This window comes from Mchenga conophoros, linkage group LG23 (assembly GCF_057382185.1).
Source record: "Mchenga conophoros isolate Kocher_MC1m ecotype Shallow Benthic linkage group LG23, M_conophoros_male_GT1.1, whole genome shotgun sequence".
NCBI classification, from domain to species: Eukaryota; Metazoa; Chordata; class Actinopteri; order Cichliformes; family Cichlidae; genus Mchenga; species Mchenga conophoros.
Window position 1 is genome coordinate 43778172 of NC_140547.1, and position 25080 is coordinate 43803251.

Below are 25080 nucleotides of genomic sequence, written 5' to 3' on the forward strand. Positions count from 1 at the left end.
ATAAGTCACTGACTTGATAAACATTTTTCTTTTTGTAAAACCTCTCTGCTATTTTACAGCTCATTGACCCCTCTTCAGTGTGCAGTGGAACAGACCAACAACTTACTTCTACTTTCGTTTAGAATACTCGCACAGACAGACTGACAAATGTAAGATGAAACGCTTCAAATACCTCGGATTAAGTTGTGAAACATGACTAATCTGTTTAGACAAGCACTTGGAGTCTATGCAACTTTAAACAAAACATGAGCTCATAAGCAGGAGAAAATAGGAGATACAAATTGATTTATTTAGAGTTTTGCCATAAGATAATAAAAACATTATACTTATATAATAATAACTAACCAGAAACACCGTTAACATTTGGTTTTCTTAGAGTAATGTTTACAGGCATGGTCCTTTGACAGTTGCAAAACTTCCTCAGTTAGTTTGAACCAACAGTGCCATCATGTGCTCTTTCTGTGTATATTAGATGCAGATCTGCAGCACACACTGAGTTACATTTGGAAATAAATCACATCTCTGCAGTCCTCATTTAATCTGCAGAAACAACTTAACACACTTCACAGCTTATTTTACTCTATTACAATCCATGTTACAAAATATCAAAACTTTATAACCAATTACATGTTAACAGTATGATATAACAAACAAATGTCTATGAAGCAGAATAACTATTATTAATCAGTTGTACATGTTATTCATTCAGCCCACCTCCTCCCTGTCTCCACCTCACAGACAGCTCAGTCAGAGCTCCATCCAAGCCTCCGTTCTGACGTGGCGGGTCATCAGAGTCTAATCACCAAGTACATTAAATTCTCTATTTTAATAACTCATGTTCATTTCTTCCCACTGATCTCTCTTTATTGAATTCTTATTAGTGTTGTCTAGAAATATCAGGTAGGAATCTTTGTTGTTGACACGGTCCTCTTTATTTAATCAGCCAGTGATGCAGTTTGTTCATCTATTTTAGTTTTGATTGACTGATCGTCTCCAAACAGTCTTTTTGCTGCTAATGGGTTAGGGTCTTTCCTGCTGATGTTTTTTGGAGTTTTCTTTGTAGACGTCCGCTGCCTGAGCTGCTCGTTCTCGTGCGCTATTAAAGGTGTTTTGTTCCTTCAGACAGAAACAAGACATGAGTTCATTTCCACTCACACAGCAAATGATGACTGTATATATACATGAAGATTAAAGTTCATGAACAATGCATACATGAAGGAGATGAAACAATCAAGTGTGATTAACTTAAGTGTGTGATTCACTGAAACACTTCAGTTTCATCAGGATGAAGTTAAGCTGACAGACAAGAAAATGGAAAAAACAAAACTGACAAAGAAAAAATGCTGTAAAATATGAATAGTTATGAAATATACTTACTCATCAATGTCTTGCTTTGATTTTAGTGGTGTGTTGGTCTTCTCTGGGTCCCTGAGTGATGAAAACATTTAAAGGATTTAAATTATATACTGCAAAAACGTATAAATGGTATTTACTGGGGTTTTTCTGAAAAGATTTATAGGTGTTCATGTGAAGTTTCTTAATGTCAGTAAATAATTACTATATTAACAGTGACAAACTTACATTACGAGGAGACTATATTAAAGTGAAAATTACCCAGTCTTGCTTTGTTGTTTGAAATGAGCAGTGAAGAAAGCCGACATCCAATCGCGATGAACCACATACAACATCACCACTAACACTGCAACCACCAACACCATAACTAATACAATGATCCAGGTGAAATCTGGGAGAACAGAGGAAAACTGTGACTTGGAGCACCATTCATAAAGCACTTACAAATTACACACATGGAAAGGCAAACTTACTTGATTCACTGCTATGGGATGTGATCTTCTCATAAGAGCCTAAAAACAGGAACCCAAATATTAGAGTGGCAGGGCATCGATCTATAAATCTGTGAATTTGAATGTTTCTCACCATCCTCAGTAGCATCAGGTGTCTTTTGGACCTCGTAAATCATCACCGTCACCCCTCGCTGAGGGGCAGAGAGCACTCGTGCTGCACATCCCACCTGTGTGCTGTGTTTACGTGAACCTGAGAGCACAGCTGTAGTGGTGACAGTGAATGTAGCGTTGGTGTTGGACACACTGACAGTGTTGTACTGTGAGAAGCTGAGGTCTTGTTGTGAGACACTGAGTGTTACAGTGGGAGCAGGTCGACCAGTGGCTGAACAGGAAACAACCCACTCTTCAGTAGAGTTTGACTCTCTGACATCAAGGACAGGTTCATGCAGCTCTGCGAAGAAAATATATTTAAGAAAAGTCACCATTAAATGTGGAAATAAAAATCCAAATAAGCCTGTGTGTGTTGCTGATTTGTATACTATAGCTGTGCAGTGTTTTAGGCAATCACATTCTCTATGTAAATAGATTTACTGTGAAGAGTGGTGTAAAAACTTCTACAAAATGATTTAACATTGGGGATAGGAAACAAAATATTATTCTTTTAATAAAATATTTTAATTTCTAAACAGAGTATTTGTGAATAAAGTATGAAATACAAATTTTCACAGTCTCTTTCCTTACCTGTCTTTTGAAACCCTGCATACTAAGCACTAAGGGTGGAGGAAAACCCGATGCAGAAGAGTATTTCAATATTTTGCATGGTGATATTATATCATTACAGGGACACCAAATATGAAAATGTTATTGAATAAATTACAAAACAAATGTCTGGGAATACCTAATAAAATGGCTCATCTCATGCACTACTGTGCAAAATTACATTAAATCAACTCAACCAAAAAAACATTCAACGCACCCATCTTGACAAAGTTATCTCCTAATAAAAAGACACTTTTGAGTTTTTATCAATAAGCACAACTAACGGGGACTCAACTGCCAGGATGTATTCTAGTTATATTCATATAGAAGAGGAAGGTTTTTCAGTATATTGTAAAATGTTAGGAATTGCAATAATATTAATTTGTGAGTGTAGCATTGAGATAATATTGTATCGAGGTAAAACTGGTACTTCCCAACTGTACTGAGCAATTCCTATTTTTAATATATTTTGTATTTTTTTTTCACATTTGTTTTGTTTTCTATATTATTGCCATTAACAGTAAATACCACAAGCACTGTGGGTGCAGATGATGTAGAGATCTAGTTTTAGCTGTGGATAGGTTTCCTCTATAACTCTAGACCACGTGTCCTTACCGTAGACGTGGAGGCAGGTTCTACCTGTGAAGGCTCCTTCAGGATAAGTGTTAAACAGACAGCGATAGCAGCCTTCATCCTGCTCCGTCACATTCCTGATGACTATGGAGCAGTTCTGTAGTGCAGGATTTTTAAACTCCACTTTCTTTGTAAACTCAGGATTCACTCTCTGGCCAAAGTACTTGTTGTAGGTGGCCATATTTTTTTCTGAACTTCCTGAGATCATCTGCCATGTGACTTGAAGGACGTCTTTAGAAAGCATGAGCTCACAGTTCAAGCAGGCCTTATCTCCCACTGCTGCCAGCACAGTGTGCTGTGTTTGTATCCCAGATGTATGACCTGCACAGAGAAAATGACACGAAAATTATGAATGGCTTGAGCAGCATATGAACCACAGGCTGATGGTTATCCCTGCTGATGCCACAGAAACAGTTAAGTCACCACATGGGCCACCTTTACCCTGTCATGATCATACATGTCCTCTTAAAGGTTCTTCTGTTTCTAGCTAGAACTACAGAACAGGATGTAGCATAAATGGAGAAACTTGAAGTGGCAGACAAATTCAAAATAAAGACAAATATGCTGTTCTGATCGCTCAGCACCTTAAACTTTACAAAATGGAAATTTAAAGGTTACATGTAATCTCTTAAATCAACTTAGATGTTTGTAACCAGACAGCAGAGCTGTACGTGACGTGCTGCTGAAGTTATCTAATTATGTCACATTGTGGAATATCTTTCAAAGTAAATCACATGATAATGATTTCATGATATGCAAAGGCTAAAATGGAAGTTCAGTGCAGGCTAAGCTTTGTGTTTTGCACTATTGTGGTATAGTTCACAGTGACAGCCTGTAGCATCAGTGACTGTTGCTAGGTTAGGTCCTGGGCAACAACAGAGACATACGAGAGATGTGGGACCAGGCACAGTGCCCAGATTTGGATGGGCCAGAGTGTAATTTGGGCTGGATCTTTTAAATAATCTTATAAATTAACGAAACAGTGGATTGTATTGTAAAGATCTATATAAGCTTCATCTTTATCTTCTTGTTATTATTATAATTATTGTTATTATTTCTGTTACTCTATTGATTTTCCTTTGTCTCATTTACTTTGCCCGCCTCCTCTTCTTGATGTCCAAAGTCACCCTACAGACGACCCTGCGATGCTTCCCCTTACATCAGCTTGCAGTCTCCTGCCTCTTTTAGATTGCACCTTTGAATGAGATGGACTCCACCTTCCTCCACTCTTATGTTACTCCAGCTGGTAACTCCCTAACACCCGGAGCCCAAATGCTGTACAGAATTCTTCCTTCTTCAGCTTCCACCAATGGAGGATGTTCATTCACTTAAACACCAAGATCCAAAATATAAATAATAAATAATGAATGAAAGAGAAAGAAAAGCTCTCACTCCTGTTTTTCTAGGTTTTTATACTTTTATACTTTCAGTATAAAATGTATTCGCTGTGTTAAGTGACTTTATTGTCACTCTAACCTCTTTGCCAGCAGTCTATTACAAACTGATGTAAAACCCATTTGTGCTGTAAAAACAAACAAATAAAAAAAACTGTGTAAACCACTAAAGAAAATGCAACAATGCACATCCAACAATTACAGGTGACCTATTAGTTAATAATTTACATGATAATTGAGTTGCTTAGATTTGAGAGGTATTCGTCAGTGTAAAATGACCTGTTATGATCGCTCAGAATTCACCTGTGGTAACTTCTTAAATGCTTTTACTTTTGTAGAACAGAGAGCACATTTGAAAAACTGAAAATAAAACCAAAGAAATCACTTCTGATTGGCAGCCAGGATGGGGCTGTTGTTAGGCCCCTCCCACCTGTAGGATGGCAGTGAAGTGAGGGGATTTTCAAACAGCAAACATGCTGGTTGTTATACTTCCAGGGATAAAACTTTATAAAGCTTTGTGTGCAAAGTCAGCAAATTTTTAAGTGTTTTATTATTTTTTTACAGTCAAATTTGACTCGATGTTCTGCACGTGCACTTTTATGTCCCGCTCACTATTAAAATAAAAGTTAATTTAGGTATTGCTTCAAATGAGGTGTTCCTCAGTGTGCCTGCTGACTAACAGCATTTGCTTCTAAAGGAAGCAACTTGACTTGAATTTAAGCTGTTGATGTTCATAGTGTCACAGTAACAAATTCCATCTTATTCACTAACTGTATCTATAACTGTAAAACAAACTACCTGCCAAACCCACTTTGACTGTCTGCAGTGGATTACACTTAAATTTATACACTCCCCACAGAGCAAACTGACTACTACAAATCAATAAGTCATAAAGAAAACAGCATCTCTCTCACCTTTTGAAAAGATCGCCAGTAAAGAAAAGATCAGTGTGATTTTACGTCCTGCCATGTTGTCTGTGTGCCGCCAAATAAAAAAAAGAAAAATTTGAATCTTACCGCTTGACCAGTCCGTACCATCTCTGGGTGTGCAGTGAAAAAAAAAAAACACATAATAAAAGATTATCCCTTTTATTAACAACAGCTACATGTCATATGATGATGTTCACTTGGATATCTAATAAGTCAGTAATCTGATAATATTTACTATTTTGGAAACCCTGTCTGTCGTTTTACAGCACATTTATTCCTCATCGTCCCCTCTTCACAGTGCAGTGGAACAGACTTACTTTCACTTTCGTTTTGAACTCGCAAAAAGAATGAACGTGCCTTTGTTTCTCTAAAAGGAGACGCAACACCTCAGACTGTGGTGTGAAACACGCCTGATCTCTTACATGTACTGATCACATTTTGTCTATTTCATTCAACAAAACAGGAGAAGGTGAAGCTCGCCGCAGACGCTGAGCCATATTGGGGAATAACTCCCATCTAATAATGAATGACTGAATCTCACTGCGGCTCAAACCAGCCAAAGTTTTCATTCAGAGTTCACTGATGAGATTATTTACTTCCAGACAAGACAAAGCAGCATTGCTCAGCTTATTAATTGCTTTATTCTCAATCATACAAAACATCAAAATAAAATCACCAAAACAGCTTTCCGTGTTCATTATCTATATTTATTATTATTAAAATATTAATAAGATGAACATGAAGGAAGAAAGAAAGATGGGTTCCCACTTCCCCTGTATTCACCAAAAACGAACAACCTCACAAAGTGCTTTCAGTTTGTTATAACTTCATGTACACGTTGGAGTATACATCCGATTACATTAATTCTATAGCATTTTAGCAAAAAATAAATATTTCTCATAAGCAGTGCAGTGTTGTTTGTGTGTTTATCAAATCAAATATGAATAAAAAATAATGCTAACAATATTTGATGGTTTAATGGATTTTTAATGGAACTAGATAGAACCAACATTCCTGGGTTAAGTGAAAACTTTAACCATATGTATGCGCTATATTTTTGTATAGATGCTGACAAACTGAATTGTAAAAATCTGTAAAATTTCACAACAAACAGAGAACTTCAATTTCAGCAATGGGAGCAAAAATGACTAAAGTGAAAATTTTATGTTGATCACTCCTGTTGATTTTCAAAGTTTTCATTTGAAGTAATTAAGTGTAATAATATCCACCAAAAAAATAAAAATAAAATAAAAATCCTTTTTTATCACCAACGTTTCCTTTTCCTTAATAATTTATGTATAAAAAAAACCTTTAAAAAATGTAGTAAAATTTAGCACAAACATAATAGTTGCAGCATGAACACCAGGAAAGCTTCTTGAATGCTTCAGTGGAACAGGTTTTTGTGTTTTGTGTTTGTCAAACTCTAGCACCATTTTGTTCAGAAATGCCACACTTCATTAAAGAGAAATCAACAATGGTCAAGATCAGATCTTCATCCTGATAAAGACGTGAGCCCTGGATGGTCTCCCTCAGGATGTTTGTGTTTTCTGAGCGGATTGTCACCTCATCTGACTAAAAGTGTTTTGGTTCCTAAATTAAAACAAAATGAGAAGATAAAGAGTGACTTACATCATTGATCTCATTTGTCTCGAGCTCGCTGTGTGACAAATACAGTTAAAACTGCAGAAACATTTAGCAGCTGAATCAAATTGACAAACAGTAACAGAATATAAGAAAGAGTACCTGCTCTGAGATTTCTTTTTAGGCCAGACAAAGATGAGTGTAGTAAAACAGGCCAACAACAACAACAACACAGAGGATAGAATCACTAAAATCCTTCCTTTGACAAAAACAGAGAAAAGAAGGACATAATCATTGAAACATCTACTAAATAACAATAGAGTGAACAGAAAACCTGAGTGTAAAGCATTCAAATGTAAACCCACCAAAATTTCTGTGATAGGATCCATCATTCAGACCTGTTAGAAGGAACCTCAACATTAAAATCACAAAGTAATCACCAATTTATAAATCAATCATTTTAAAAGAGTTTCTAACCATCATCATAATCATCATCATCATCATCATCATACTCCTCCTGGACCTCAGGAATCGTCTCCATCACCTCTCTGTGAGGAGCAGAGAGCACTCGTGCTGCACATCCCACCTGTGTGCTGTTGCTACGTGAACCTGAGAGCACAGCTGTAGTGGTGACAGTGAATGTAGCGTTGGCGTTGGACACACTGACAGTGTTGTACTGTGAGAAGCTGAGGTCTTGTTGTGAGACACTGAGTGTTACAGTGGGAGCAGGTCGACCAGTGGCTGAACAGGAAACAACCCACTCTTCAGTAGAGTTTGACTCTCTGACATCAACAACAGGTTCATGCAGCTCTGTGAAGGATCAGGAAATACTATAAGGACTATGTTGTCAAGAAGAAACAAGCTTCTAAACCATTTTACAGCATCATGGTTTCTTTCGGTCTAATCCGGTTAAAGAACATAGTTCTTACCATAGACTTGGAGGCAGGGTCTACCTATCAGAGAGCCTTCAGGATAAGTGTTAAACAGACAGTGATAGCAGCCTTCATCCTGCTCTGTGACATTCCTGATGACTATGGAGCAGTTTTGTAGTTCAGTGTGTTTAAACTTAAATTTCTCTGTAAAGCCATCATTCACTCTCTGACCAAAGTACTTGTTGTAGGTGGCGACATTTGTCTCCACATCATGTGAGACTTTCTGCCATGTGACCTGAACGACGTCTTTAGTCTCCAAGAGCTGACAGCTGAATTCAGCATCTTCTCCCACTGCTGCCAGCACAGTCTGCTGTGTTTGGATCACTGCTGTTAGAGCTGCAGATAAAGGTGTCAAGCAAGACAAACACTCTCTTCAAATTCAACACTTACTGAAACAGAAAGTCCAGTGTTACTCCCACAGGTCTGACATGACACACATTTTCACCTTCACCTTACTAATAATTCTCCCACCACCACAAGTAAAATCCTTTGAAACCTGAGCCTGTACCTGTGGAAAAAAGGAATGAAATGAGTCTTTACTGTTAAAATTGTCTTAGATCTCATATTGTAATTAACATACAGTTTATCTCACCTTTGTCAAAGTTCCAAAAAATGAAAATGACAGCAACATAAAACTCGTAAAGTAAAACTCCAATGTTCGCCATTTCATTCAATGCGAGGTGAACTGTAAGGCTGCACAGGAAAAGCATGTGTGACTTGTTTGACCACATAAAGGGAAAGTCAAGAGTTTTAAACTTCTGTCCAGTAATTTACATCCATTATAGCATGTACTGAATGAACCAACCAATCAAAATTTGTGTTACTCATATCAGCACTAAGAAAAGGGGCTCTTTGTTTGCTTTCTGGTTTAACCAGTGGTTTAACTTCTCCTAAGGTTTTTCTGACCGTGCAGAAAAGAGAGATTAAAAGTTTCTGTAAAAAGTCAAACGTTTTCAGATTATTTTTGAACTAGAAATATTACATCTCTGTGTTGTGTGGTTATGTTTTTATGTAGTTGCAACTAAATTGCATGTTGATGATGTGGATCAAACTAGTGTTTAAGCTATGATGTTTCACTGAACAAGCTCCATCCCACAATGTAAAGCTACAGATCTTAGCAACCTAACTGAGGCTCCCCAAGATAAGAAAATCCTGTATGTTCGTTTATTTACATCTTAATGTCATAATTGCAAACAAAAACACTGTACACAAGTGAAATTACAAACACCATTTACCATAATTAATTAGCTGGACAAAAGTAAATATGTGGAACATGAGACAATAAATTGTTACATATACATACACATGTATAATTTTTCAGGGAACACTGTAGAAAAACTATGAACACAAAAATAACACTGTGTGACTAAAAGTGTTGCAATAATAGAATCTGCAGTCACAACAACCTAAAAAGACCAAACAGCAAAAAACACTGAGAAAGGAAACACATTTTTTATCAGTGAAAAAATATGTGTCTCTACTTCACCTCGTTATATGATATGGTACAAAGAAGAAAGGCTTAAACTTCAGCGAGTTCCATTCACAACACAACACAGAGTACTGAATGAAAAGAACAATCAACATTTGTGTTACAGGTTGGTGGCTGGTGACACCTTGTTATCCAGCATATTTGTTTCAGGCTGGTTCCACTTGTCAGAGAACAACAAACAGTGATAGAAGCCCTTAATCCTGCTCTGTCACATTCCTATTATTATGGAGCAGTTCTGTACAGTACAGGTTTAAACTTGAGCAAAGCCACGATTCACTCTCTGACCAAAGTACTTGTTGTAGGTGGAAACATTTGTCTCCCCATCATGGTAGATGTCCTTCAAGTGATGTCATGTGATCTAAAGAATGTCCTTCAAAGCCAAGGATTTCTGTTCAAGTTCAAGTCCAACACAAAGGACAGACCTGTAAAAAAAATCTGTCCTTTGGGGAAAACAGCCAGCTCAGTCCCTCCCCTCCCCTCAGTGGCCAGAACATACAGACAGAGATCTGATGACAAAATCCTCAGTCAGTTTTAACTGTTGTAATTATATATGTCAATGTCTGTGTAGGTTCTCAGTCATCGTATACACTCAAAAAAGTGAAATTTGGTGGTTATTGCATTTACAAGACTCTAACATGTAATTTGAACACAATGAATTTATGTTTCTAAGGTGAACGTAATAAAATCATATAAGATCTACAAGAAATTTACCAACTTAGCGCCTCTTAAATTTATTCTTGTTGATATGACATGATAAAATCTAACAAGAGTGGTTAGCTGCCTTAAAGACTCGCGATATCATAAGATCACGTGAGATTCTAAACAACAAGAGGCAGGAAAGCACATGGTTTGCTTCACGGTCATCTTGGAAAGGTAAGAGTGAATCTATCTTCATCCATCTTGATGAAAATACTTTTTGCACAAAGGTATCATTAGTTTGTCGATTCTTTTCAGTTCTATTTATTCACATTTGTTTTTTTGTTTTTTTTAAAAAAAATATCTGTTTGTTTATGCCATTCTAGCTAGCTAACACGTTAGTGCAAGAATATAGCACAATGTCATGCTAGCATGATAGCCTAATATGAAAGACTTAGCTACTCCAAATATAGATATTGTTTATAATAAGCTAGTTTGGCTATACCACAGAGACTGTTGTGATAAATTTACATTTTACGTGTGGGTTGTTGAAATTTGTAAGTTTGTAAGTTGCAACTGATGGACAGTGGTTTATTTAACAATTTATGTGTTTTTAGTACACTGAGGAGGAAAGACAAAACATGAACAGATATGTTTTCCTGTTTTTTAATTTTTTTGAAATTAAATATTTTTCTACTTAATAAACTTGCAGACTTGCAGTTCCCTCCTGTAAAGATAATAAATGTTTAATCTTATCAGGTGGTGAAAGGTCTGGAGAGCTGACAGGCCAGTTCATCAAATTCATAGTGAGCTAATATTTTTCTTAAAAGTTATCACATTCCCATGTTAAAAATGTAATATTTTCATTTGTAAGTGACATATAGTTTTGAGACCAAGAAAACATTGCATTCTGATTTTATGTACACATCATCTAAACTTTCTTGAATTGGGGGTATGGCATGATTAAATTAATACACAAATTACAAAACAATATTAAAATGACAGACTTGTCTAAAATGCATAAATACTATTTGAAAAGATTAAGACCGTAAAACAATAGCCTCTGTATTTCTCACAAATTCCTGGTAATTCAACTAAAAGTTCTTTAATCCCACTGCTAGGTCGTTGAGATGGATTTCCGTATATATTTGTTTTTTTCCCCCTCTGTGTATAAAGACTGATGCTGTTGAAATCAGAAGAGAATACATCGCCAAAGGTCTTTGCGTGTACCTGAATGAAGATCCTGAGAAGCTGGTGAAGGATTACCTGGTATGTTAACTTGCCTGTATCCTTAACTAAGGAGATGATCAAAGATAAGCTTGAACTACATACAAAAAGTTTCAGGGGATGGGGTTTTCCTATAAATTACCGGTGGCTGTAAAAAATACCTTTTAAAATAGGAAAAGTAAGAGCTTTAAGTTTCTCACTGGATACTACACGCACCATTCTTGAGTGTTTTATACTATCATTATTATAATATCATTATAATAACCTCATTCATACACACATTCATACAAGATTTTTATGTAACATTTACACTTCAATGGATGCATCAGGAGCAACTTGGGGTTCAGTATGTTACCCATTGATAGTTTTAGTATCAGATTAGAGAAGCCAGGGATTAAACCAGTAGACAACTTGCTCTACCTCCTGTCCCACAGTCACCCCTATCACAAGATTTTGAAAGACAGGACATTGTTGAGGTATTGAATGAACTTCTCATGAGTCAGGAAAAATATCGGGCAGTCATTTTTGATTACATTTACATTATTATAAGGCTTGAATGAATAAAGCTTTTAGGTATTTTACATTAATGTAAAACAGATATTTACTTTTAAAACTGTTTGCAATGGACATTAGTGAGAAATCATTATCTTTTTTTTGTTTGTTTTATTGTCACAGGAAGTTGATAAAAAGCATCGCCACTGCCATAGCAGAGACAGTCTTTGGAATCTGTGTCATTCGGTCAGAGGGTGCGGAGCCTGGCGATGACCCTCAGGATGTTGTGATTGTTCTAGAGGGGGTGGAAGTGATGGGTGAGTTGGGCAATGTAGTTTTTGCAGTGACAATGTTGCTTGGCCTGGTCTATTCACTGAACCTGAGCTACCCTCTGGAACTCAGGTACACCTTTGAGGTCCTGCAGAAGATTCTTATGGAATTAGATGCACACGAACTATCCAACAGCACACAAAGTACAGGTTCTCAAAACACTATTTTCTCGTTGAGAAATGTTCCCATTACAACAGCTACACCATGTATCTGGACCATGAACCTAAAATAATTGCAGATATTTTCTTTTTTGAAAGTGCATCTGTTGACCTTCAAAGTAGTTGTATTGGTCATCGGAAAATCACCTGATTCAGCCATTCATTGTTGTTAAAAAATTGTTTTAACAGGTTAACTTTCCACTTTGTCCACTACTTTTTTTTCTGTTATGTAACTTGTACTTGCATTTCATGTATTCTTTATACATTATGTGAAATTTGCTATAAATTCAATAAATTGGAGAAAACAAAAAGATGTGTATGACAAATTTTTATTTACCTTTTAGATGTAATAGTGAAATGTATGTTAACCAGACTCTAGACTTTGTTAAATGCTCCAAAAAATTACTCTTTAAATTAACTTAAAATACTCATGGAAAGAATTTCCACGTGATTAAATTGCTTTCTATTAGCATTAAAGACTTGTGTTGGAATAACTTAATTTGTATGAGTTGGTTCAACTCAATTAACTTAAGCTGGGACCAAATTTAGTAAATTAGTTGGAGAAAACCTACTGAATTGAGTTGGAACAAAACTCTTTAAGTTGGATCAACACTATTAAAATATATTGGATCAAAATGCAGTAAATACGTTGATTCATCAATCTTTAATTAAGTTGGTCCAACTTGAGTGCATTAAGTTGGAGTAACAGAATTGCATAATGCTAAAATAAAGCAATTTAATCACGTGGAAATTCTTTCCATGATTTTTTTATGTTCATTTAAAGAGTTATTTTTTTCACCTCTCATCCAGTGAACTAAAGAAGCCTCCAAGATGGGAGGTGAAACATCTTCAAGGAACTTAAAGAAGCCCAGTCACTTTCTTTCCAAGTTCCTTTGAGTATATAGAGCATTAAATTCTATATGCATATTAGCATTTTACGCTGGGTGTTGCCCTACAGCAGGTGGGCAATTCCAGGCCTCGAAGGCCGGTGTCCTGCAGGTTTTAGATATCACCCTGGGTCAACACACCTGAATCACATGATTAGTTCATTACCAGGCCTGTGGAGAACTTCAGGACATGTTGAGGAGCTAATTTAGCCATTTAAATCAGCTGTGTTGGTTCAAGGACACATCTAAAACCTGCAGGGACACCGGCCCTCGGGGCCTGGAATTGCCCACCCCTGCCCTACAGTCTACTTAAAACACATTTGGATTCTTATGTCTTTTATTCAAACAAAAAACAAAAAGAAATCCAAAAGTTTTACACTGACTTAACAAATGCTTAGTCCTTTTAATAATAAACTTCAAATCTGTTCTCCTCAACACCTCAGCATTTTTATCATGAATAATAAGGCACCCTCAGGGGCCATGTTATTCAATTTTAGCTGAAAATCTGTTGGGAATTATTTAAATTTGGTTGTTGGTATTAATCATATCAATTCCAGCAACAAAAGAAATTATATCAATCAGCCAAAGGTACTGAAAAATGCTTCATGTTAGTCACTCACTCCTGCTGACTTTCATTTAAAGTCATTTAAAGTAAGTCAAATTGAAAATATAAATATCAATCAATCAATCAATCTTTATTTATAAAGCACTTTTCATACAGAAAAAATGTAGCACAAAGTGCTTTACATAGTTAAAAGCAGCCCACCCCACCCTCCAACTCACTCCCCACACTCTCAATACACATATATCCCCCCACCCACACACACATACACACACGCGCACACTTAAAGAGTAAAAATTGGGCTGGGCTCGCATGAGCCAAGTGAGGAAACATTATAACAGAGAGCCGTCTGCACCGGGAGCCGGTCACAGACCGCAGCCTCCGGGCTGGGCACACAGCCAGAGGGAGGCAAAGGAGCCCCCCAGCCAGTCTGAGAGGACCCCAGAGACCCAGCAGCCACGGTCAATAACAGCCCCGTTGCAGAGAGCGCCCTCCAAGGAAACACTGGAGATATGACGCAATACGATGTATACAGGGTAAAATGATAAAATAAATAAGAACAGGATACAATATAAATATAAATATAAATGGAGTAAGAAGATTAAAAAATGAATAAGAATAAAATCAAGAAATATTAGGTAAATCCTAAATTAATAATAGAATAACAGGATAGAATAAATAAGCATAAAAAATAAATAAACGCTAAGTAAAAGCTAAATTAAAAAGGTGGGTCTTGAGCCTGTTCTTAAAAACATGTACGTTCTCTGCGGCCCTGAGCTCCTCCGGCAGGCTGTTCCACAGACGAGGACCATACCACTGAAAAGCTGCCTCTCCGTGAGTATGTGTCCTGACTTTAGGGACAATTAAAAGGCCAGTACCAGAGGACCTCAGGGTCCGCGAGGGTTCGTATGGTAAAAGCAGATCTAAGAGATAAGAAGGCCCAAGACCATTAAGACATTTAAAAACCAATAAAATAACTTTAAAATCGATCCTGAAACACACGGGGAGCCAATGCAGCGATTCTAAAACCGGTGTAATGTGGGCCCGCCCTCTGGTCTTCGTCAGCACACGAGCTGCCGAGTTTTGCAAGAGTTGTAAAGTTGAAATATTCTTCTTAGGAAGACCAGAGAGCAGGGCAGTAATCAATGCGACTGGTAATAAAAGCATGCATCAGCATCTCCGTGTTGGCCCGAGAGAGAATAGGGCGGACTCTGGCTATATTCTTTAGATGATAAAATCCAATTTTGGCTACATGTTTAACATGTGGGATAAAACCAAGCTCAGAGTCAAAAATAACACCCAGGTTTTTCACTTGTAGCGAAGGACATAGTGAAAATGCCTCTAATTTAGACAAGAGTTTCTCTCTCTGTGCCTCAGGACCGACAATTAAAACTTCAGTTTTGTCCTGGTTAAGCTGTAAAAAGTTTTCTGCCATCCAAGATCGTATATCTAAAATACAGTTAAAAAGGGCATCCATTGGTCTGGTGTCATCAGGAGACACGGAGATGTACAGCTGCGTGTCATCAGCGTAACTGTGGAAGTTCACTCCATGCCTCCTGATGACACCGCCGAGAGGCAACATATACAAATTAAAAAGTACAGGGCCTAGAACCGACCCTTGAGGCACACCACATGTCATTTTATGGATCTTAGAGGAGCATGTATCCATACTCACCATAAAAGATCTGTCAGAGAGATAGGAAGTGAACCAGTTGTGTACAGCACCAGAGAGGCCCACCATGTGTTTCAGTCTGTTTAAAAGAATAGCGTGGTCTACTGTATCAAAGGCTGCGCTTAGATCCAGTAGCACCAGGACTGAGAGCTTTTGGGCGTCCCAGTTACATCTAAGATCATTTAAAACCTTTAGGAGAGCCGTCTCTGTGCTGTGGTTCACCCTAAATCCAGACTGGAATATCTCCAGGATCTGTCTATCATTGAGAAAATCAGTAATCTGAGTAAAAAGAAGTTTTTCTAAGACTTTACTTAAAAATGGTAAGTTGGATACAGGTCTGTAGTTATTAAAATCATTACAATCCAAATTGCTCTTCTTCAGAAGGGGCCTCACTGAAAGAAATCTCCGTCCCGGGTTCATCCGTGGATCGGGTTTCCTCCGAGGCGTGATCACCGATAAGCAGAGTTTTGTCCTTTCCTTATAAGACTCCTAATTATTCAAAGTAACGCTTAAGTATGCCGTTCAGCGGGTTAGTTACAGCGCCGGGAGCAGTTAGGAGAACAAAGTGATACATAGACTGTTTCAGGTTGCTCTCCCACAATCAACTCAAAGGTTTATTCATCAGACAACAGTTTATATAGAAGAAAAAAAGGTTCGTGTGTCAGCAGGTTCTCAGTTCAAACCGGTACAGACCAAATAAGGAAACGTCTTCCTGCCTTCTGAGCAAAGAAGTATCCTTTGTGTAGTTTTTCAGTTCAGCTACAATTTATGATCATCCCAGCAAAATACACTCCTAGACATAGAATACAGAGTTCTTTCATTAGTGAATTCTGAAACAAACCACCTGGCCTTTAACAAGCTCTTTTCTAAAGGATAAGGAAGGGAGAATGGGAGTAAGGGAGTGATCTCTGTGGTGTTTTCAACCTTGAGGTACCATCCTGTGATTCTTACACATTAATTCTTGGGTCACAGAGAAAGAGAAAAACAACTAGTAAATGGGCCTTATTGAGTAACAGTTTTCCTGTATAATATCACTATAAAACAATATCCTGTAAATGCTACCATGGTATCAAAATATCACAACACTCACCACCGCCGTTTTAAAGGCAGCAGGGAAGACACCCAACTGAAGAGAGCAATTCATCATGTATAAAAGCTCAGCCTCAAAAAATCCATAAAGTGTTTTAAAGAGTGAAGAAGGAATTGGATCTAAAAGACATGTGGTGGATCTCACTGTGGAGAAAACTTTCTGAAGGTTCTCAGCATTAACCAGGACAAAGCTGTCCAGTGTCTCCTCAGGTACAATCGAGCCCTCAGATGTGTTTACAATCATATCGCGATTAGATAAAATATCAGATCTGATGGCGCTGATTTTTCCCCTGAAGTGGTCTGCAAACTGCTCACAGAGTGAGTCTGTGGGGGTTCTTTTGGAGCTTTTAAAATCAGGGTTAAATAAATGATCTATGGTGGAAAAGAGGACCTTGGGATTATTTTTGTTAATACTGATTATTTTGGCGAAGTATGAATTTCTTGACTTCCTTAATGTATTATTGTACATTTTAAGTTGCTCGGAAAATATTTGATGGTTGATATTATTTTTATTTTTCCTCCATCTCCTTTCTGCTGCCCTGCAATTTCTTTTGAGTTTTTTGACTTCTTCGTTTCTCCAGGGTGATGCATGTTTTACGTTAATCTTTTTGGTAGTGAGTGGAGCAACGGAGTCAAGGCTTTTCTTCAGTTTGCTGTTAAAATAACTAAAAATCAAATCGCAGGGTGCAGGTAAAATCACAGGGGGGCATTTGACTAAAACCCTGGTAAAATTTGCAGCCACTTCAGAGGTTAGATAGCGCCTCCTCACAGTTCGCACCGAGGTCTTCCGCTGAATAAAACCGGTGATGTTAAAAAACACACAGTAGTGGTCAGAGACAGCCAAGTCAACAACAGAGGATATCCGTAAAATGACAACAAAACATTACTTTTTACAGTACATTTTTATTTTCTTGCATTTTCAATTTTTCTTTCAAATATTTAAAAAAACAGTGGAAAAAATAAACAGCAGAAAATTGAAATGTACAGGATAATAATATTATTTAACAGTTTGCAAATGTTTCAGTGCAACACATTTTAGTGCTTTGTAAACAGAACTTCAGTGCTGTTTTGTTAAGGGACAACATGGTCTCGTGTTTCCAAATATAAAAAGGTATAACAACATTAAAAACTGGTGAAAAAATAAATAAAATAAATATGCTATAAATATATAGCACAAAGTGATGATATAAAAGCTGCAATTTCCCTGTAACAATTACCATTTTCTTTAGTCCAACGTTAGTGCAGTTATTTGTCAAATCAGCACCATTGTTTTAGAAAATACACTCTTCTTGATAAAAAAGCAAAAAGTAAACACAAAAAGCAAAAATCTGTCAAACTGTAGTTTTGATGCAAATGAATTTCCAAAAGTTGATTCTGTTCATCTGAACGTAGCGTTTTGTGGGAGAAACGTTTCATCACTCAAAGGCCCCAATATCATGATGTGGTGTCAGCAGGCATTCGCTTTTTGCGCTGACTGTCACGTTGTTTACCTGAAGATGTTTTAGTCCTTTAAAATAAAATAAAAACAACATTATATCATTGCTCTGTCAATATTACAGAATCTAAGTATTGTAAATGAAGCAATAGCTTAGTGGAAAGATATATGCATCAGTTTGGTTGACATGCAGTTTACATTAGTTTACAAAGGAAGTAAAAGAATAAAAAGGAGCTCTGGAGGTAAGTCAGAAAATTCCAAATGTCAAAACATATTTTTAATTTTAACTTTCCATTGCATGTTTTATTACATTATTTTCCAAGTTCACAATCTTAAAAGTCAACATCTGGCCATTTTCTGACAAACCCTGTCTCTTTAAAATCCTCATTTTATACTACTAGCATTTTAACAGTTAATCTAGTTAGTTGTAAAATGTTCTTCCAGTTTTTTCTTTCATTTTGAACTTTTGGTGTCCTGTGGCAACATTTTTGAGATGCATTTAGAGACACCAAATCCAAAATAAGCTAAAAATTTCATTATTTCATTAGATTTACATTTCATCAATTTGATATACCTTCAACATTCTATTATGATAGGTTTATAAAATGTTCTAATTACTGCATTATACTTTTATTCGTATTTAACAGCATTCCAAATTTTTCATAGCTGGGTTTATAACTTTGTAGATGCAGAATGATGCATCAAGCCTGACTTACTCCTCAGTATCTCTCATTGTAGCTTCAGGTAGCCATGTCATTCATCTCAACCGGCCGATGTGACTGACTGTAAGATTCAAGAACAGTTACATCTGCACAAATATTTATCAGCTGAACAAAAAGACAAAAAGCAACGCTGTTAAGAGGATACCTGCTCTGAGATTTCTTTCTAAGCCAGACAGAGATGAGTGCAGAAACACAGGCAAACAACAACGCAGCAGAGGATAGAATGACTAATGTCCTGGATCCTATGGACAAAGAGGGGGTATTACGTTTTAAATATCAACAGATGGAAAAGAAAAACTGGCTTTAAAAAGTGTACATTTTGACATACCGAAATTTATGTGATTAGATTTTTCATCCAAACCTGGAAGAAGGAACCCAAACATTTGAATAACAGGGTAATCATTAATTTATAAATCGATGACTTTGAAAGAGTTTCTCACCATCATCATCTGGAGTTGTCACCATCACTTCTCTGTGAGGAGCAGAGAGCACTCGTGCTGCACATCCCACCTGTGTGCTGTGTTTACATGAACCTGAGAGCACAGCTGTAGTGGTGACAGTGAATGTAGCGTTGGTGTTGGACACACTGACAGTGTTGTACTGTGAGAAGCTGAGGTCTTGTTGTGAGACACTGAGTGTTACAGTGGGAGCAGGTCGACCAGTGGCTGAACAGGAAACAACCCACTCTTCAGTAGAGTTTGACTCTCTGACATCAACAACAGGTTCATGCAGCTCTGTGAAGGATCAGGAAATATCATCAACATGTTCTTACAAACACACCAGCTGCTCACACATTTATTTCCAGTATGTTTGTTTGAGGTACAGGTTCTTACCATAAACTCGGAGGCAGGGTTTCCCTGTCAGAGAGCCTTCAGGATAAGTGTTAAACAGACAGTGATAGCAGCCTTCATCCTGCTCCGTCACATTCCTGATGACTATGGAGCAGTTCTGTAGTCCAGTGTATTTAAACACAACTTTATCGTTAAAGCCATCATTCACTCTCTGACCATAGTACTTGCTGTAGGTGGCAACATTTGTCTCCACATCATGTGAGATTTTCTGCCATGTGACCTGAACAACGTCTTTAGTCTCCAAGAGCTGACAGCTGAATTCAGCATCTTCTCCCACTGCTGCCAGCACAGTCTGCTGTGTTTGGATCACTGCTGTTAGAGCTGTAGGAGATAGATCAAGCTGTGAGGCACTTTAAATATTCTATTCAAGTTCAAGTGCAATCCTTACTGACACAAGTCTAGTACCGTTAGCTATCATTATTCCTGCAATTAACAACCTTTTTTTTTTGCCTCCACACTCACATTTACATTCTGCTCAAACAAATACAATATCAAATTAAAGAAAGGATCAAAGCCAGCACCTTATGAAAAAGCTGCAATCTACAATCAGCATTCACATCAGCATTGGTCCATACGCATCAGATAATACACAAAAAAAAAACCCAAAACAGTTTATATGCTTGATTTGCCAAACACACTGACAGGCTGAAAATCATCTGCTATTGGAATGCTACTGCTGCAAGGAAGAGCCAGGATGACAGGTCAGGGAGGAGATATCATCACCCCCACCCGAGATTGGGTACCAAGCCCCAAGTGTGATGTAAGGATCGTTGAGTGTGAGAGGAACTGACCTGAAACATAGGATCATGATGAAACTTGAAACCTGGATCTTCCATAGCCGGTTACCAAGACTACTTGAAGTACCCTATGAGGATCGACTTGATGATGTGAATGCAGTACTATGGAAAATGCCCACTGTGACTATAACCCAAACTAACCAGCTGATCTACACTATAGCAGCAGTGATCAGTAAGATGCTTGGCTACAAGTTGAACAACCACAAGGAGCAGTACCCTCCATGAAGGAAGCTAGAGGCCAAGATCAAGGTAGTACAGAGGGAGGTAAGCCAACTATCAGAGTGTCAGAAAGGTCAAATGAAGAAGGTGCCTAAAAAGTACAGCAAACTGTCCATACCTGAGGCCTTGGAAACTGCCAAGCAAAGAATCACAGCCTTGGCCAGCCGTTTGAAGAAGTATACCCGAGAGATCGAAGGCAGGAGAATAAACCAGCTGTCTCGCCACAGAACCATCCAAGTTGTACTCTCAGTGGTAGGGGGAACAATATGAGAACAGCACCACCAAGGCTTGAGATGGAGCAATACTGGACACCCAGTATGGCTTACTGAAGGCCGGACAGCCCTAATTCCCGAAGACCCCCAGAAGGGACAGTCCCATCTAACTACTAGCCAATAATCTGTACCACACGGAAGCCCCTGTCAGGCATCATAGCAGCTAAGATGAAGAGGCACATGGCTCAAAAACTTGAGCGGGGCACAGAAAGGCAGGAATACCAGAGGAGCGACCGACCAGCCTGTGCACTGCCTGGATTGACTACAAGAAAGCCTAAGACTCGATGCCACACACATGGATCCTGGAATGCTTATAATTGCATAAGATCAACAGGATCCTAAGAGCCTTCATTGGGAGCTCACTGGGGATGTGGCGTACAACACTACTTTAAGTCCATAGCACAAGCACAAGTCACAATCAAGTGCAGGATCAAGGAGATGCTGTCCCTGCTGCTGTTCTGCATAGGCCTGAACCCTCTCAATGAGATCATTGACAGGACTTTTTGGTTTAGCACCTGAAGCTCTCAAACTTTTACACAAAATACCCACTTTTATTTCCAATGAATGGGATCTATTCAAAGCCCTGCAAGAAAAGACCTCGTGTGTTAACATTAAATTTGTTACAATGTACCCTAATATCCAGGTGGGTTGTAACAAATGCTGGGAAGAATTGTAACAATTAGACAAAAGAAACAGAAAAACAGAGCCCACACCAGAGGACATGCTTCAAAGAGTGGTTTATTGCACTCATTGGGCCACGTTTGGTACTGGGCCACGAGAGTTGAGGCCCAGGTGTGAAATTTATGGTTTTCAGGGTTTTTATCATTAACTCTATTTCCCTGGGTCTTTTCCTGTGTTGTAGTTGTGTGTCTTATTTTGAAAGAAATACCAGAGACCATTAAAGGACAGAGAGGAGGATGTTGCTCTCAATGTTGTTGGCACATTTCAGGAGGACGCTACTAATAAAGTAATTTAAAAAATGCCACAGTTTTAGTCTTGGTCGTATCATTTTATTTTGTTGTATTTATCCGCAACACCTTAAAGGCCGGTCAGTGAAAATATTGTCTGACATTAAACCAGTCCGTGGTGCAAAAAAGGTTGGGGACCGCTGGTCTATTGGAATAAAAGAACTCTCTTTGTGACTAAACATAACTCAAATGCACTCTGCTGTGTGTGGGTGTGTAAATTAGCTTAAGAGAACAAACACAAATACTCAATAAACAGTTCAGTCACAGGTACGAACAGGTACAATGCACCTGTCTGAAAAAGATGTAGGTCTTTCTGGTTGGGTGTGTTCTGTGGCATGGCTGCAGGGGATGAGTGGACCAGCAGGTTCAGGGTGTGGTTTGGTGTGTTGTTAAAGCTCAACACCACACACACACACAATGTTGTTGTATATTATCTGTATCAAAAAAAACCAATGGCAGTGTGCATGTATTAATCAGATTCACAATGTTGACAGATGAATGTTGGTAGCTCTGCAGTGCAGGCTTGGTGGGCCCAAAGACTGCACAGGGTAAATTTTACCCAAACTTTTTTTGCCTTTGAGTTACCAATGCAAAGGTTTTCATCATTCATTGTCTCAGAATCTTCAGCGTTATTTTTCAAATTTTTGGGGGGCAGATTTCACTTTCTTTTTCTTCTGCTTGCATATATTTTTCCTAAGATATTCTTTTTCCATTCTTTTTTCTGTTATTCTTCCATAAGCTTTTGCAATGACTTGGAGTATCTGCTCAGTGTTACATGGAAGATCTGACTGACTCACCCTTCGTTGAGACCTCATCAGATGCCTTTTTCTTTTTTTTTTAAATATTAGCAGGCATACCTTGATCAGTTTTTCTTTTCCACTATCTAGACATGCTGTAAAAGTACATGTGTTAGCATATTTAAAATCAATAAGCTATTCATACTTTGGGGAAGGGAATTGTTGTAACACATTGAAAGTATATGTTACAACTCACCCCACCCTTGTCGGTCATTGTTTATCTAACTTTATTAGCATAGCGGCTTAAAATTAGCAGGGGGCAAATGTATTACAGCTTGCCTATTTAATATACTGTTAGTCATATTATTTGGTCTGCAGCTGTTTAACTCCTAACAAAGCTTAGTGCTGGTCAAAAGAAGTAATTTCATAAGTCAAAATCAGTTTTCTACAATCTACATGCAGTTGCTTACAGCCATGATAACCACCATGTGAAATAATAATAATGGATTGCATTTATATAGTGCTTTTCGGGGCCCTCAAAGCACTGTACAATTCCACTATTCATTCACACACTGGTGGAGGCAAGCTACAGTTGTAGCCACAGCTGCCCCACAGCCTGGGGCAGACTGACAGAAGCGAGGCTGCCACATCGCGCCATCGGCCCCTCTGGCCAACACCAGTAGGCGATAGGTGAAGTGTCTTGCCCAAGGACACAACGACCGAGACTGTCCGAGCCGGGGCACGAACCGGCAAACCGGCAACCTTGCGGTTACAAGACAAATTGCCAACGCTTTGAGCCACAATTGCCCCATCGCCCCAAATCAGGGATGGAAGTGGCTAAACACTGAAGTGATCATGGGATGAGATAGGAGTCATATGATCAATTCAGTGATCCCAATGTTACAACTATACCAGGTCTCTCCTATGTGGTGCTATGGGGTCACCTGACATTGCAGTAAGGTTATTTTTCTATAAACCCCACAAATACAAGCATAGTAGCACACACTTGTGTACAGATCACTACCCTGTTTGCAACAATTGCCTTTCGGTGTTGGAAAAAAGGCAAGTATTAACTCACAGGGCATATTAGAGTCATAAGATTCAGAACTCTGTCTGTATAAACACGCTTTCACTGAATTATGCCGGAGAATGCAGGAGAAACAAAGACAGGTTTGTGTTGACCCATCACCATCATTTCCATGAACGTTAAGTACGTTGGAAAATGTCAGAGTTTGTAGAATCAAATGTCAGAATGTGTCTTCTTAGTCTGTAATTTGTTCTATAGATGGAAAAAAAAAGACTGATGACTGGGGCGGCAGTTGGGGCTGAGTCTAAAGACACTGATGATTTTACTGCAGTCTGTGATTACAGCCACGAATGGAGGGCAGTGGACCAAGCTGTGCACGTCTATAAATCCCTCTTTAAATCATTGCAGGGTGGAGAAATAGGAACTCCTGAGTGATGAGGACTGTTGTTTTGTCCTTAACAGTGAGCCTGGTAGCTTTTTATACTCTTTGAGTTCCCAGCAATTGATGTTTCTTGAGTAAAAAGTGATTACAAAGTAGTTAAAGCCAGAACCCGGGAATCGTAAGTGCAGAGGAAAAAAAACCCCCTGAATTTTACTTTTTTTATGTTCATCTAAAATATCTTTTTAATAATGTAGTTATTATATTTTTCAAACTATAAATTATCGTATTTGCTTATTTAAATGAGAATTGATATGAATAATTCACAGAACAATAGCTGAAGTGCCTTTCCTGCACACATCAGGATCATCCACACACCCCTGATGATAGTAATGCCTAAATACTCAGCTACACCCACAGAAAACACTCTTTTATGCTGTCTGTGGTTGTACCTGTATCACAACATTATCAAAATGGTTACTTCACCTTAGCGACCTCTCCCACCACCACAACTGAAACCAGTCATTTTCTCACGAGGGAACAAAATAAATGAACTTTTACTTTATAAAAAGGTCAAACTCATATATTATAATAATTAACATGCAGTCTCTTCTCACCCTTTTCAAAGGCTCCAGAAATAAAAACAGCAACAACATAAAGCAAAACTCCGAAAAAGGACATTTCATATAAACTTCATTCATTCAGGCTGACTCTTTGTCTGGCGTTGGGCTCAGCTACTACAGTTACGGGTAAACTTTCAGCTGGTCTGATGCATATAAACGTTTAACAGGTTAGCTAAAAAGAATCATAAGATAATACATGTGTACATGATCATATAGTGAGACAAATAACAAAAAATAATCGAGAATTATCAATTTAAAGTGCGATGTAAAGGCACGTGTCGCCATTTTGCCCCCTTTTATAATGGTACAGTCGATATGTCGCATGCGCTGTAGCCACTCCCCACACAACTAAATCTCCAGTGTTAAATTAACACTAGAGAATGTCTATATGGGTCCACTCCACTGAGTGTTAAATGAACACTTCTGACAGTGTTATATTTTTAAAGGTAACCTAGTCAGTTTTGAAGATTAACAA

At 38.0% G+C, this 25080-nt stretch overlaps 3 protein-coding genes and 1 long non-coding RNA gene across 4 annotated transcripts; 1 reads left to right on the forward strand and 3 right to left on the reverse strand.

The window, feature by feature from the left end:
- Positions 1-276: 276 nt before the first annotated feature.
- LOC146548052 (nectin 1b-like) lies at positions 277-5804 on the reverse strand. Its single transcript, XM_085266256.1, has 7 exons — positions 5506-5804; positions 3180-3518; positions 1939-2256; positions 1827-1865; positions 1615-1744; positions 1378-1428; positions 277-1116 (listed from the first exon to the last, which is right to left on the reverse strand). Exons 1-7 carry the CDS (start codon positions 5558-5560, stop codon positions 936-938), a joined length of 1113 nt encoding a protein of 370 aa, XP_085122382.1. The 5' UTR covers positions 5561-5804; the 3' UTR covers positions 277-935.
- Positions 5805-6170: 366 nt separating this feature from the next.
- Positions 6171-8764, reverse strand: LOC146548053 (uncharacterized). The gene is made up of 6 exons (XM_085266274.1): positions 8626-8764; positions 8031-8369; positions 7579-7911; positions 7467-7499; positions 7264-7360; positions 6171-7110 (listed from the first exon to the last, which is right to left on the reverse strand). Exons 1-6 carry the CDS (start codon positions 8762-8764, stop codon positions 7080-7082), a joined length of 972 nt encoding a protein of 323 aa, XP_085122400.1. The 3' UTR covers positions 6171-7079.
- Positions 8765-10922: 2158 nt separating this feature from the next.
- On the forward strand, positions 10923-12660 carry LOC146548054 (uncharacterized). Its single transcript, XR_014890910.1, has 3 exons — positions 10923-10964; positions 11335-11427; positions 12061-12660. It is a non-coding gene; the product is annotated as an uncharacterized LOC146548054 (long non-coding RNA).
- A 4114-nt stretch (positions 12661-16774) lies between these two features.
- On the reverse strand, positions 16775-24789 carry LOC146548055 (OX-2 membrane glycoprotein-like). The gene is made up of 7 exons (XM_085266279.1): positions 24600-24789; positions 19566-19904; positions 19173-19466; positions 19061-19093; positions 18878-18974; positions 18727-18793; positions 16775-18082 (listed from the first exon to the last, which is right to left on the reverse strand). The coding sequence occupies exons 1-6, from the start codon at positions 24661-24663 to the stop codon at positions 18751-18753; spliced, it is 870 nt and encodes a 289-aa protein (XP_085122405.1). The 5' UTR covers positions 24664-24789; the 3' UTR covers positions 16775-18082; positions 18727-18750.
- Positions 24790-25080: the final 291 nt, after the last annotated feature.